Source organism: Danio rerio, chromosome 15 (genome assembly GCF_052040795.2).
Source record: "Danio rerio strain M-AB ecotype USA chromosome 15, GRCz13ab, whole genome shotgun sequence".
Classification (NCBI taxonomy): Eukaryota; Metazoa; Chordata; class Actinopteri; order Cypriniformes; family Danionidae; genus Danio; species Danio rerio.
The window spans coordinates 40812670-40826601 of record NC_141035.1 but is presented as its reverse complement, the minus strand read 5'-3'; the positions used below and the strand labels follow the sequence as shown (position 1 = coordinate 40826601).

The 13932-nt window shown below is 35.8% G+C and overlaps 1 protein-coding gene and 1 long non-coding RNA gene across 4 annotated transcripts in view; both read right to left on the bottom strand.

Annotated features, from left to right (window-relative positions):
• Positions 1 to 13932, bottom strand: part of LOC147840680 (uncharacterized) — a 146506-nt gene that overhangs the window by 65972 nt on the left and 66602 nt on the right. The gene's annotated exons all lie outside the window — the stretch shown is intronic.
• On the bottom strand, positions 497 to 13243 carry LOC101883854 (uncharacterized). Of its 3 annotated transcripts, XM_087284495.1 has the most exons (20): positions 12308 to 13243; positions 12042 to 12099; positions 9679 to 10059; positions 8432 to 8719; positions 8038 to 8331; positions 7399 to 7770; positions 6831 to 7118; positions 6450 to 6743; positions 6131 to 6163; positions 5648 to 5989; positions 5251 to 5550; positions 5050 to 5161; positions 3922 to 3981; positions 3802 to 3828; positions 3619 to 3720; positions 3490 to 3516; positions 3375 to 3413; positions 1578 to 1646; positions 1217 to 1235; positions 497 to 1109 (listed from the first exon to the last, which is right to left on the bottom strand). In XM_087284495.1, exons 2-20 carry the CDS (start codon positions 12073 to 12075, stop codon positions 1098 to 1100), a joined length of 3093 nt encoding a protein of 1030 aa, XP_087140621.1. In that variant the 5' UTR covers positions 12076 to 12099; positions 12308 to 13243; the 3' UTR covers positions 497 to 1097. The 3 variants fall into 3 exon arrangements, 2 of the variants coding, with proteins under 2 accessions (XP_087140621.1, XP_087140622.1); XR_015509761.1 differs by lacking the exon at positions 5050 to 5161; XM_087284496.1 differs by lacking the exons at positions 6831 to 7118; positions 7399 to 7770; positions 8038 to 8331; ... (2 more) ...; positions 12042 to 12099; positions 12308 to 13243 and having other exon boundaries at positions 956 to 1110; positions 6450 to 6784.

Here is a 13932-nt window from a genome sequence, read left to right as displayed (position 1 = left end):
TAACAGCAGAAAAAGGCCCAGCCAATCACACTGTCCATATGTGTTTGGGGTAGTGAGGACCAGAGAAAAGAAGAGAAGGTGATTTAACCCTTTCTGCATGTCCTTTTATTCTTTTTCATTTTAAAAGCGATTAAATTATTGGTAGAGTCAATTCAGTAATTGGTGGACATTGGTGGGGACACATCACCTGCGTTCATGCTAATTCTACGCCCTAGCTCCCGTCATCAAATAGTCCTCGCTGCTGTCTTGTATATACACTATGTTTCTCAAGTTCAACCACGTTCCTGGAGGCCACTGACCAAAAATATATAAAAATAATAATCTGCAATGAAAATCGACTACATTACCTACAATATTTAAAAAGAAAAATACAGTTAACTCACCTCACTCCCTGAACATAAACAAAGTATTAACACAATAGTGGCCCGCCATCTAGTGGCACAAATGTGTTTTTTCCCCATTCCAAACTTGACTACAGGAAATAATTCAGACAAACTGACTGATTAACACAGATTTATTGAATGGTAACATAAATCCATATTCTCAAGATGGCTTGATTAAAAAAAATCAACACAATCTAATTTATACCAATGATTTAAAAAAGAAACTTGTTTACTGAAGACATATCAAGTGTTAAAGCATCTGACAACAATTGAAATAAAAAGCAGCCTGTTCTTTGCTTCCAGGTCAACAGTTTTATTTTTATATAAAAAATTCAAGTTTTGAATCTAAAAATCTAAGAGTTATTGTCAAATACAATGCAAATACAAAATGTAAGTCATGTAGGAATGTAAAAAATGCAAGATGTTGATGACCAAGCATTCTAGGATGTTGAACGACAGAAGAATATCACAAAGTAAAATATCACACGTTTGCGAAGCGTAAAAGCTTGTTTACAACAGTGAATACAATTTACAGCCTCAAAAATATTTTAGTTTAGTTAGTTTTTAAAATTAAACATTTACTAAAGTATAAAACTAAAAAAAAAATCAGAATCAATTCTGCTTCATTTATGATGAACGATATGATATGGACAGCATCTATCTGTTGGAGCACAAACTTAACTCTGATGTAATTGCCTTGCTCCAATCAGCATTTCAATAATAACCCTTAAATGAAAAAGAGACACAGTGGACAGTCATACTTTAGATCTTTTCTGGAAGCAAGAAATTTTACTGTAAGAACAAGTTATAGAGATATATATAAATATACTCACATGACAGGATTTTGGCACACTGGGGTGCAGGGGAAAATAGAAAAAAATGTTTTATTAAAAAAATCCTCCATACAGTTATTTTTTTTTAATAAAAAAAAAATCTTGAATCATATTCTATTAAGAACAAATAGCGCCCTTCTGAATTATGTACATTATTACTGCAAGAAACATTTTACTTGGTACACGTGCAGCGATCAAAACACAGCTCACAAAATGTCTACAAATTATTTTAAGAATATTATTATTGATTAATAATATTTATTGTGACACACTGCATTCAATAGTATTTATTTGTGCTGTGCAGCATGAATATTATGAATTTATAACTATGACTCAAATGTACTTGCTGGTTCAAATGTACCTCATTGGTGACGGCATATGAGGTTTGGAGAAATGCTTGTTTCCAGACACTGTACATGTGTTGTTTGCCCTGTGAAAAGAGAAGGTTCATATATATGCCAGGCTTGGAAATTTAAAATAAAACTTCTAATAAAAATAACGTAATACGTATTTATTTATTTATTTGTTTATTTAAAGGGCACCTATGATGAAAATCTTTTTTGTAAGGTATTCAGACAGAACGGTATGAAGGTATAGTGTGTCCACAGTCATGATAGGGAGATATAAAGACAATAAGGCCCGATCCCAAGTCTACCCCTTAGCCCTTCTCCTTACCCCTACCCCTCATTTTGCACGTTTCCATGAAGGGGTAGGGGTGTCCCAATCCTCTTTAGCCTGAAGGCGTAGAAATAAGGGGAAGAGGAAGATAGACCTTCGAATGGAGATCTTTCAGAACCACATTTGAAACCAAGGGGTAAGAAAATTTCCCTGAATACACCAGCCACAACGGCAGCATGGCTGCACACGGAAGTATCCACAAATTAGTATTTTTTTGTCATTGTTATGAATTTTTACAACAAACAAGCATATGTTTTTATATATTCATAACTGCGTTCATGTTTTAACGTCATGCTTTAAAAAATCGTATTGCCACATTAGATCAATATGATAACATAATATATGCCTTTAGTGAAGATAAATAGAAAAAAAAAAAACAAGTGGAATAACTACAGCATTCGCTATCGTCTGATTTAACATGAAACAAGACATCACAATGACATAAGATGACGTGTGCAGGTGCTGTATTGGTGTCCCCTTTCTTAGGGGTAAATTTTAAAGCCCTTCCCCTTCACACTTGGGTTTTAAGGCAAAGGGGAAGGGGTAGGGGTACAAAAATAGAATTGGGATTGGGCCTAAGTCTCTTTTTTAATTTCCTGACGTTAAAATAGGATCCAAATTCTTCCCATTTTGAGGCTCACCGCAACATGATGCAGGAGTGCGGTTTCCCCGCCCACCAAGTTGATTGACAGCCGCGTATTAACATGTCTCCATAGTAACACGTATAATCATATCAATAAGACAGGACATGCTCAAATCAACTGGGATTAAAAGATCAATCATCATCAGATGTGATCAACAATGAGTTTTACAAGTTTAAAACATTTTTAAATCTGCATGTTTTTAATACAGATAGTAAATCTATCAAACTATCAAATATCAAGCAAACTTTATAATGTCATTGTGTGCTTTAAAAAGGCTTAAATTAACGGCATAACAAATACATCAAATAATCATTGTGAAAGTTCTTACCGTAGTAAGGGAGATCTGCTATTCATTTTAGTCTGTCGCTGAGCTGTTTGACTACATAAAGGCTATGGCTGTGACACTATGGCACAGGCAACAAAAACAGCTACAATGTCCAAACAGCTCACATTTCCCAGATTAAAAAAATCATAATAAATAATCTGATGGACGTTTTGAGCTGAAACTTCACGAACACATTCTGGAGACACAAAAGATATATATATATATATATATATATATATATATATATATATATATATATATATATATATATATATATATATATACAGTATATAAAGGTTAAAACTGGTGCCCTTTAAATGCTTATGTATAATGTATATCCCTAATGGGAAAAGAGAGCTATATTAATTGACTGATTGAGGGAGTTATGTCTTTGTTGTTGTTGTTATTAAATAAATGTAAGGCTCCCTATCCTACATAAACAAGAATAAAGTATTTATTATGTAATTATAATTATATAATAAAGAATTAAAAAAAAGAATAAAATACTCACTTGTACTCCACTCTCAGATCTGTTGTGGGTGGTTGGCGTCTACAATAAAAGTGCAAAAAAAATTGTGGCTTTTATTATTTAATAATGAAGCATGTAACACAAAAATACTGATTACCTCGAAAATCGGCTCCAGATACTCCTTCTGTTAAGAGAAGTGACATTCAAATATTCATGCATTATTTAAAAAGCACACAAAAAAATTCTAAGGGATATTTGTAGAACCATAAATAGATTTTCATCTTACCTTTGATCAGGCTTTGGTGGTCTTTCAGGAGCATTTTGCTTGATTTGATTCCTGTTTCCTCTGTTAGTCCAAGCTGCTCTTCCATCAGGCATGTTAAAACGACTGGGGAAGAATTTGAAAGTTTAACCCGCAGCACCAAATACAAACATGAAAGCATAAATGCCATATAGAAAGCTCTACAACCTCGAGAATCTGTTCCACATTGATCTCCTATGCAAGAGAGTTAAGAGGGTTAAGATTGCTGCATAATTGCAAATGAAATATGTAGTAATGAGTGAAATTTGATTAATAAGTCATACACACCTGTGTTCATATTGTGGTTGTGACCCTTGCATATCACGATAAGGCTGTCTACAATCAGAACTGACAATGCAAAAGTGAGAAATTAGAATGGCGGTAAATTAGTGAGCAGCAGCAAGTACATTGAACTTAATGCAATACTGCAGACTATATGTAAATCTGACAGCAATATGCCTTAATATATCCAAAGACATGCTTTTATCACAAAGCAAACATTTCAGGACTTTAGGCTTTAAGACTTTCAAAGGTTACAAGTTAAAAATTATTATAAAATCCACACTGTAAAAAAAATATCTGTTAATTAACAGTTTTTTTGTATTTTGTGCTTATTTATGGTTGTGAATTGCATTATGGGATGTTGATATTGATCTTTTGATGTTGAAAATTCAATTGTACTGTACTAACAAAGTGACTAATTGACATTGTAGTATTTCAAAATAGTTTAAACTTCTCACACGGCGACAAGCAGGGGAGTTCTCCAGACCTACCTGAGCTTGAACTCCCCTGTTTGTGGCCATGTGAGAATAATAAACTAAGGTTGTTTTGGGTGATACTTTGGTTTAGTCGATTGCTATGGTGAATGTTTTTGGACGGTGGAAGAAAACCGGGGAACCCAGGGGAAACCCATGCGAACAAGGTGAGAACATGGAAACACAGAGACACCAATCGGCCCGATAGGAGGTTGGACCAGTGGTGTTCTTGCTGTGAGGCAACAGTGCTAGCCACTGGGCCACCGTGTCACCCTATCAGATAAAAAGGGGTGGGAAGTAGGAGTGGAAGAGAGGAAAGCTTCAAAACTCTGGTTATTTATAATGCTGGCATAATCATCTAATAGGGTAGATTACAGAGCTAATGAGGTGCCAGCCATGTTGATCATAAGCATGTGGTCTTCTCGAAATTAGTTTATAAATAAACTGCACTTATTAGCATCAATTTGACAACTACAGCACTCATGTGCATCACACATGCGCATTTAGGCGAACTTGCCTTCATCAGGATCACCCATGGACTGATGATTTTTAAAAAAATATCATGTTTGCATAAAGCTCTGCTCAGAATGGAGATGACACACACACAAAAATGGTTTCAATTACAGAGACTCTGAAGGATGTGAATAAGCCATACAGTCACCTGTGTTGTCTCTTGGATATGAAGACTACAGCAAGCACAAAAATGAGGATGAAAACCAACGAGGGAGCAATGGCGTAAAGCACTATTATCTTTGATTTAATCCCTCGAACTCCTAGAACAATATTGTTAGTGTATTATGATGAATGATAAATGTGATTAATCTATTTAACCACACAGACCAATACATAGGCCTTTACTTACTCTTAACACTCAGGGGGGCAGAACTGTTGCTCTGTGTTTTACCACCCCAAAATTTGGCGTTGCAGACAATTTTATCTTCCTCTTCATATCCGGTGAGAATAAAGTTCACAGTGGACACTGTTTCCCAGACCCCTTCGTCCATGGGATTGTGGCTGATAGTTTCTCGAACTGTTGAGACACTCCATATGATTTCAGGAGGGTGAGAGGAGCATGTGTGTTTGACTGAACATTTAACAGTGACTGCTGTCCCGGGTTCGATGTCTTTAGGGAGGGGTGATATCACTGGTGTGTCCGGAGTTTCTTCAAGACACAATAAAGACATTAAATCAGTTTTGTAAAGACTTGAATTAAATACATTAGAATTGAACATTAGTGAGTGATATTCATATTTCCTCACTTCGCATTATAATGAACACACAGCTGTTGTTGAAGCTGTATTTCTCTTTTTCTTTTTCAGCTTGAAAGCAGAACGGCCCGTTGTCATGAGTTCGTACATCGTCCATCTCCAGAGTACAGTTCTGCTCATCTGGGTCTCCGAGGAGTTTTGTACGGCCTTTAAAGTTGTCCAAGACATCCACCGGGTCAGTGTGATACATGTAGCCACCCTTTTTGTTGACCCAACGAACACGAAGTCGAGTGAGATGTTCATCTTCAGCAGTAAAACTGCACGGAATCACCACACAGGAACGAGGAAGAGCAGTGATCTTGGGTATCACGTCTGCCATGTATTGGAAGTAAGCTAAAATTACAAATGACACAATATAATGGATTAATCAACCTTATGACATGACATTTGGCTAATAATTACATTAATTTCTATCCAAAAGGTGGAGAAGTGCAGAGAAAAACGACCATGACAACATTGAAAAAATGAACATACTTTCATTCAGGATTGGATCTGGTTTTTGATACTCTGTAGGAGAAACAAAATATTTTTGACAGCATGAGGGAAGTGAAGCTTTTGGCTTTCATATTTATTGGAGGGATAACGATTGTATAATTATGTTGTTACCACAAATGCCATTGTTAAACTAAAGTATGGTTAAGTGTAGTAAAACTATGGCTAATTTTGTAGGGTGTAATATAATTTTTTACCATACTAATTCATATCTTTTAGGAGTAAATAATGCCCAAAATGTCACAGATTTGTGCTTTTATCCTGAATATAAGCCAAAGCATGCCACTAACAAATAACTCACCTTTTACACGTAAAACAACAGATTTTTCACTGTTTCCTCCAGACATTTGTACAGTGCACGTCAGCTCCTTCCCATTGTCTTCTTTCGCACCCAGGAAGGTTATATTGGAATAGGTGATTCGATCTAAACCTGAAAGTGTTTTTCTCCCCTCTGAGACCTGCATGTTCTCGTAGTTCCATGTGATGGTTGGATTCTCCATCTGACAGGAATGGTAGACGGTACAGTTGAAGATCTGTTCAACGCCCTCAGTGACATCTGCTATTGCAGGCTCAATCGTTATTTTTTGATGAACACCTGAAAGTGAAATGACACCTAGTCAACATGGCTTTCAAACATTATAGCTAATAGATCATGCAGCTGTTCATACTTGTTAACACTCACATTTGGCAGTTTTGGTCATTGTAGCTGTCACTTTTACACCACCATGATATGTTACTGAGCACTCAATGCTTGAGCTTTCTGCCTTTACAACAGCTTTTCGTGTCAGAGTGATTTTCCACTGACCATCTTTAAAGGACTCATGCTTTATTTCATCAGATCCTTCAACACCGTTCAGAGTGATATTTGGTTTGCTGTGTGGACACGTGTGGAAAGCTGAACATGCTACCGTAATATTGTCGCCCATCCTTTCACCTCCAGAAATATCCATATTGGGTTGCTGTGGACTTTCTAATGACAAAAAGGTAAAAATAAAAGTTAAAAACTTTCAAATGTGTGTTTTATTTTCTCAAAACGTTACAAATATTTTTCTATCACATTATTTTGATAATGCAAAGATATGTAAAAATAAATATACATTTAGGGCAAAATATTATTTAAAATAAATTTAAAACAACTTCAGAGAAGCATTATATTAAGTGTGATGTTATTATCAATACAATCTTTTCCTGCAGTTGCACATGTACAGACGTTAGAGTGAAAGAGTATTATTCTAATATTATTTACATACCGTCTATAAGGATTGTAGAGGTGATATCATCATGTTCGTATTTTGTCCACGCATCATTTTCAGGGTCAATCCTTGTGTATAATTTCTCATTATCGTGGGACTGTTCCAGTTTTCTGATCAGGAGACTACAATTCGAGTTTTTATACAAATCAGTTTTTCCTCTGAACTTCGCAATGACATTATTTGTATCCAAAGAATCATAAACTAAAGGACGCCCACTAGAAGACCGCTGATACCACACGACTCGTGGGTTTTTGGGTGGGTTTGATGTGTAGCTGAAAGAACATGGAATCACCAGACAGGAACCTTTGAGGCCGTGAATGTCTTGCGGGATTTTCACTTCCCATCCTAAAGCATCAAACAGCAGAACACCTGTGGGATAAACGATGGAAAATATGAATGGCCTAGTGAATAATTAAAGTAAAAAAATAAAAGAAAACTTATGAAAAATTTTCTGCTTGTTATTTAAAAAAATTGAAAATCGATGTTAAATAAAACATTTTGTATTTGATAAGCGCATTGGTTTTTAAGGTCATATAATGCTTCAACCAAAATGTCACATTTTTAAAAGTGAATACTGGAAATGCTTAAATATAGAGAGATCACACACATCAGAGAAGATGCTAACAAGTTACTCACGCTGTACTCGTATAATGACAGAAGCTTCAGTGCTTCCTCCAGAAAACCTTGCAGTGCAAATCAGTCTCTTTCCATGGTCTTTGATAGTACCAACAAAGGTCATTTTGGAATAGGTGGCCCGATTTAAACCAGAAAGTGTTTTTATCCCCTCTGAGATCTGCATGTCCCTGTAGTTCCATGTGATGGTTGGTTTCTCATTCTGACAGGAATGGTAGACGGTACAGGTGAAGATCTGCTGGACGTGCTCAGTGACATCTCCAATTGCAGGCTCAATCGTTATTTTTTGATGAACACCTGAAAGTGAAATGAAATCTTGAAACTGGTTAATTTGCAACATTTAAAGTGAGCGTGCAAATAATAGTGCACAGAACAGATCATATTTGTTTACACTCACATTTGGCACTTTTGTACTTTGAAGAACTTGCTGTTCTGTCCCCATAATATGTTACTGAACACTGAAAATTGAGGCTTTCTGTCTTTACAACACCTCTGCGTGTCAGAGAGGTTTTCCACAAGCCATTTCCTTTATGTTCATCATTTGTTTGATCATCTCCATTTATGCCGTTCAGAGAGATTGCTGGTTTTCTGTATGGACACGTGTGGAAGGTCGAACATATTACTGTGACGGATTCACCCATTGTGTCACCTCCATGAATTTCAATGCTGGGCTGCTTTGGATCTTCTGTAATTCACAGAAATATGAAATATTCGTATTGGTATATCATCTTTTCTGAGATCACCTGAACCCCTGTGAATAAAACTAGAACCTCCTCATGTAAATGTCTAGTAAATCAAGTAATTTTGCTTTGAAATAAACAGTAATCCCCAAATATACCTTAAAATAATGAAATTGCATTGCTAACCGACTTTTTACTCCGTAGCCCAGATCAGTTTTCATGGATGTATGACATCAGAATAATGTAATGTAATGTGTATTTATATAGCACATTTATTGTGTATGGCCATACACCCAAAATGCTTCACAATTATGAGAGGGATCTCTTCACACCACCACCAGCGTGCAGCATCCACTTGGATGATGCAACGGCTGCCTCAGGACAATGGCGCCAGTACGCTCACCACACACCAGCTATTGGTGGAGTGGCGTGACAGTGATAGAGCCAATTCAGTGGATGGGGATGATCGGGAGGCCATAATCGTAAGGGCCGATAGAGGGACTTTGGCCAGGACACCCGGGTTACACCCCTGCTCTTTACAAGAAGTGCCGTGGTATTTTTAATGACCACAGAGAGTCAGGACCTCGGTTTAACGTCTCATCCAAAAGACGGCACCCAGTATAGTGTCCCCTTGACTTTTTTTTCTGGGGCATTAGGACTCGCACAGACCATAGGTTGAGCTCCCCCTGCTGGCCTCACTAACACCACTTCCAACAGCAACCTAGTTTTCCCAAGTGGTCTCCCATCCAGGCACTGACCAGGCTCAGTCCTGCTTAGCTTCAGTGAATAACCACAAGAGAAGTTCATCAAACTAAAATGAAATGTACAACCAATTTCAGTCTCTAATTTGAACATTAATCTTTTAGAGTTTCTGTGAAAACTGTGACTATTTTAAATCATGATATAATATTTTACTAGTTGAATAATCACAGGTGTTGTCCAGTACACAACAATATTTACATACCATCAACATAGATTGTAGAGGTGACATCATAAAATGCATAAGTGCTCTTTCCAACATTTTCAGGGTCGATCCATGCATATATTTTTTCTCCATGGTGAGAGCGAGCCACTTTAGAAATCAGCAGAGTGCAATCCCAATGGGGTTTTCTATATAAATCTGTTTTTCCTCTGAACTTGTCAATAACATCATTTGGATACCATTGATCACAGACCAAAGGATAACCTTTAGAGACCCACTGATACCACACAACTCTACGTGGGTTTGGGGCTGGGTATGATGTGTAGCTGAAAGAACATGGAATCACCAGACAGGAACCGCGAAGACCACGAATGTTTCTTGGCACTGTCACATCCCATCCGAGAGCACCATACAGTAGAACACCTGAGGGACAAAAAATGGAGAACATGTAATATGCTTCAGGTAGTGAAAGTAATTGAAGGTCTACATTAGACAACTAAAAGTCACTGCTGTTCCTAAAGTTACTTTTATTTTTCTTATAATCTTTGCCTTGCAGTCATTCAAGAAGGCTGGTATTTGATATGATAACATAAAGTCTGTAAACTACACACAATGAATTTGCATGGACTGTTTGGGTGAAGGTGAACTTGATCATTGTAGCGTGTCGCTTTATACAGTGCATTGAAAAGCAGCAGAAATGTGTGACACTCGTGGTTAAGTTACCCAATAAAATTTAGGTTAAAATCAGGCCAAAAAGAATGACGTACTGTATATGGAAATGTATGTATATATGCAAGAGTGTTGGTTAAATATTAATGGTTTATAGAAATTAATTGAGATAATAAATAACTAATGTTGCTCCAATGAGAAAGTCTGAGTCTGGCCAAATTTGCAGTAACTGGTTTAAACTGATATTAAGATGAAGAATATAAATAATAGAGCTGAGGATAGACTCAGGTGTTCAGATTGTTCAGAATTTGATTCTGATTCAAAAACTCTCATTTTGATTTGCTTCTTCATTTGATTTACCAAATATACAGATTTGATAGACATGTCATTGATATTCTAAAAATGATTAGAGAGCACTTTATTTTAGCTGCATGGGTCTATAAATACAGTAGTCAACATTTGAAGTGGATCAAAACCTTTCTCAGCATTATTCTACAAATATTAGATAACAGGCATACTAGACTTAGCATTTTTGATTCACTTCAAATGTTGACTACTGTGCACACACACACACACACACACACACACGCACACACACACACACACACACACACACACACACACACACGCACACACGCACACACACACACTTAATTATTAGTCTTCGTGTGAAATTTTATTTATTTATTTAAAAAAAAAATTTACACAGATGACAATAAACCGTGCTGTTTAACAGAGATAAGATCACACATTTTGGTAACACTTTACAATAAGGTTCATTAGTTAATTCATTTACTAACATGAACTAATCATGAACAACACATGTACAGCATTTATTAATCATAATTGAACATTTACTAATGCATTATTAACATCCAAGTCCATGCTTGTTAACATTAGTTAATGCACCATGAGTTAACATGCACTAACAATGAACTACTGTATTTTCATTAACTAATGTTAACTAACATGAACAAATACAGTAGTAAATGTGTTGTTCATTGTTTGTTCATCTTAGTAAATGCATTAGTTAACATTAACTAATGAACCTTATTGTAAAGTGTGACCTACATTTTATCTCTTTTATCGAGCTTTATAAACTAATTTCTAATAACTAATTACAAATTATTGTGTGGGCTGCTTTGAAGTTCAGTTTAAAAAGCCATTTAAAAGCTTAACTAGATTATTTAGGCAGGTTCAGTTAATCAGGCAGGGGAAAAGCAGTGTTTATTCTGTGGCCAATCTAATAAAAAAGGGTCTGATCTGAACTGCTTTTATTCCAGCCAAAACCTAAAATATTCCAGTCAAACAAAATTTTCCAGAAAACATTCCAGCCAACTTGGAAAATGATTTTAAAAGAATAAGAATTTTACAGAAGGGCTATTAATTTTATTAACTTCACATATTTTAGAGATTGAACTAACAACAGCTTTCACAGTTCTGGTATAGATTTCGGTACAGTTAAGGAAAAAAGATGCAAAACTTAAAAAAATGTATCATTTATTATTGTTATTATTATAAGCATTTGTCTACATCAAAAGCTTAAAGTAAATATAGAACACAGACAAATTTTTTTATTTTTTTTTAAATAGAATTTTTTTGTGCAGCTTTAGTAGATACTAAACTCTAGAAATCCGATTTAGCCACAGACTTTATAGAGTGTGTATACTATATACTGAACACATACAATAGTTGCATCTATTACTGTATATAAAGAATAAAAACACATTCCATACCTTGAAAAAGCAAATGAATAATCAGAGGTCTCATGATGTTCCCAGGTTTAACCTTAAACTAAATAAAAACAAAGTTATTTTACACTTTCAAAAATAAAATGACAATCATTTTTCAGCAAATGGCACTGAAGGGCGGTCTAGTAGCACACAGCCCATATGTTTTAAATTGCTATTATCAGTCTTGTTGTTCAATTAAAAAAAGGGGGCTAAAACATCCCAAAAATCAAAACTGAATTAAATGTAATATTTGTTTTAGTAATTCTTACCTTTCTAATGTGCTCTCATATGCAAGCTGACTGGATGAGAAATACAAAAAACACACATATACTGCAAACTGCTGTCATGAGAAAAAATCAAAAAATCTGTTTGTCCTGTAAGAGGAAGTGTGAAACGGACTCTCTCTTTTTTAACCAAACCTAGAATGTTCATCCAAGTGTGATTTTCTTTGCTTCAGTAAAGTTTACAACCACAGCACCTCTTTATGTGGTAAACGTGTTAAGCTCTAGAATGTACAGTACATTACTTGTTAGACATTAAAAGTGGTTTAATTAATTAGCTCAGGAAAAGTTGTACTAAAACTAAGTCTGACATCCACTGCAGCCATCTTTTAGAGTAAAATAGCTGAAGATACTTGAAAAGTTGCAAGTTGCCAATTTTGCTGTAAGTATGTTGTTCGTTATGAATAGGCATGACAACAGAAGAGAAGTTGAAAACACAACTGTATTTGAAAGGACGGTCCAACATTCAGTTGTAAAAATACAAGTAAAAATATAAGCAGACTGGTAATCCAAGAGCATAGTCCAATAAACAGGTGAAGGTCAGGGCAGATATCAAGCTCTCAATAGTTCACAAAAAGTCCAAAACACAGTAGAGAGTAAAGTAGTAAAAAACAGAACAGAGACATGTGGAGTAATGAACACAGCAGTGAAATTGGACTGAGCAAAGACTGGGTGAGTTAGTGGTGCTTATATGATAGTCAGTAATCGTGTGCAGGTGTCAGTATAATCTAAATACATATCATGCATTTCAGGTGTGAATATGTAATCAGGGCAAAAAATTGTGGGAGGTGTAGTCTGGGCGAACGGCTAGTGAATCTTGTGGGCACTCCAGCTGATAAACGTAACGTAGGCACTGCTATTGAAATAGCTTATTTCTAAAGTGTCAGTTTGTGTGTGTGTGTGTGTGTGTGTGTGTGTGTGTGTGTGTGTGTGTGCCTCGCCATAGTCCTTAATGCACCACAGCTGCACCCTCGTCACTGCCGATCAATCACAGCTGCAAGCCCTTAAAAGGACCCAAGAAGAAGACCAGTTTGAGTTTGATTCTCAAAAGAAAACTCCATGCTAATTTCTCTCTCTGAGGTGCCCAAACTTTTTCTTATAAAGGGCCAAAAACCAAACCTGACTGAGGGCTGAAGTAAATTGTATGACATTAAATTTGCCATGGGTAATTTCATAATTTATTTGCTAACATTTAAAAAATACTACAAACTCTTGCTTTACAACATACAATTAATGATGCAGTATCATTTTAAAATTAACATATTACAATAAAAACATAAACAATCCCATTTATAACACAATAAAGCTAATTACTAGTCAAGCTGCTCGTGCCTTTGCCTTGATTTGCTCACCGATGTCTTGTGCATTGTCCTCTATCTGACAGTGCTTATGTTTTAAAAGTCTAATTCAGTTTTAACATTTCACTTTTTTTGTTCATTCATTTATTCATTCATTCATTTTCTTGTTGGCTTAGTCCCTAAATCTAGGGTTGCCACAGCAGAATGAACCGCCAACTTATCCAGCAAGTTTTTACGCAGCGGATGCCCTTCCAGTCACCACCCATCTCTGGGAACACTTTTTTTGTTGCTCCTCAATAAAACAAAAATTACATT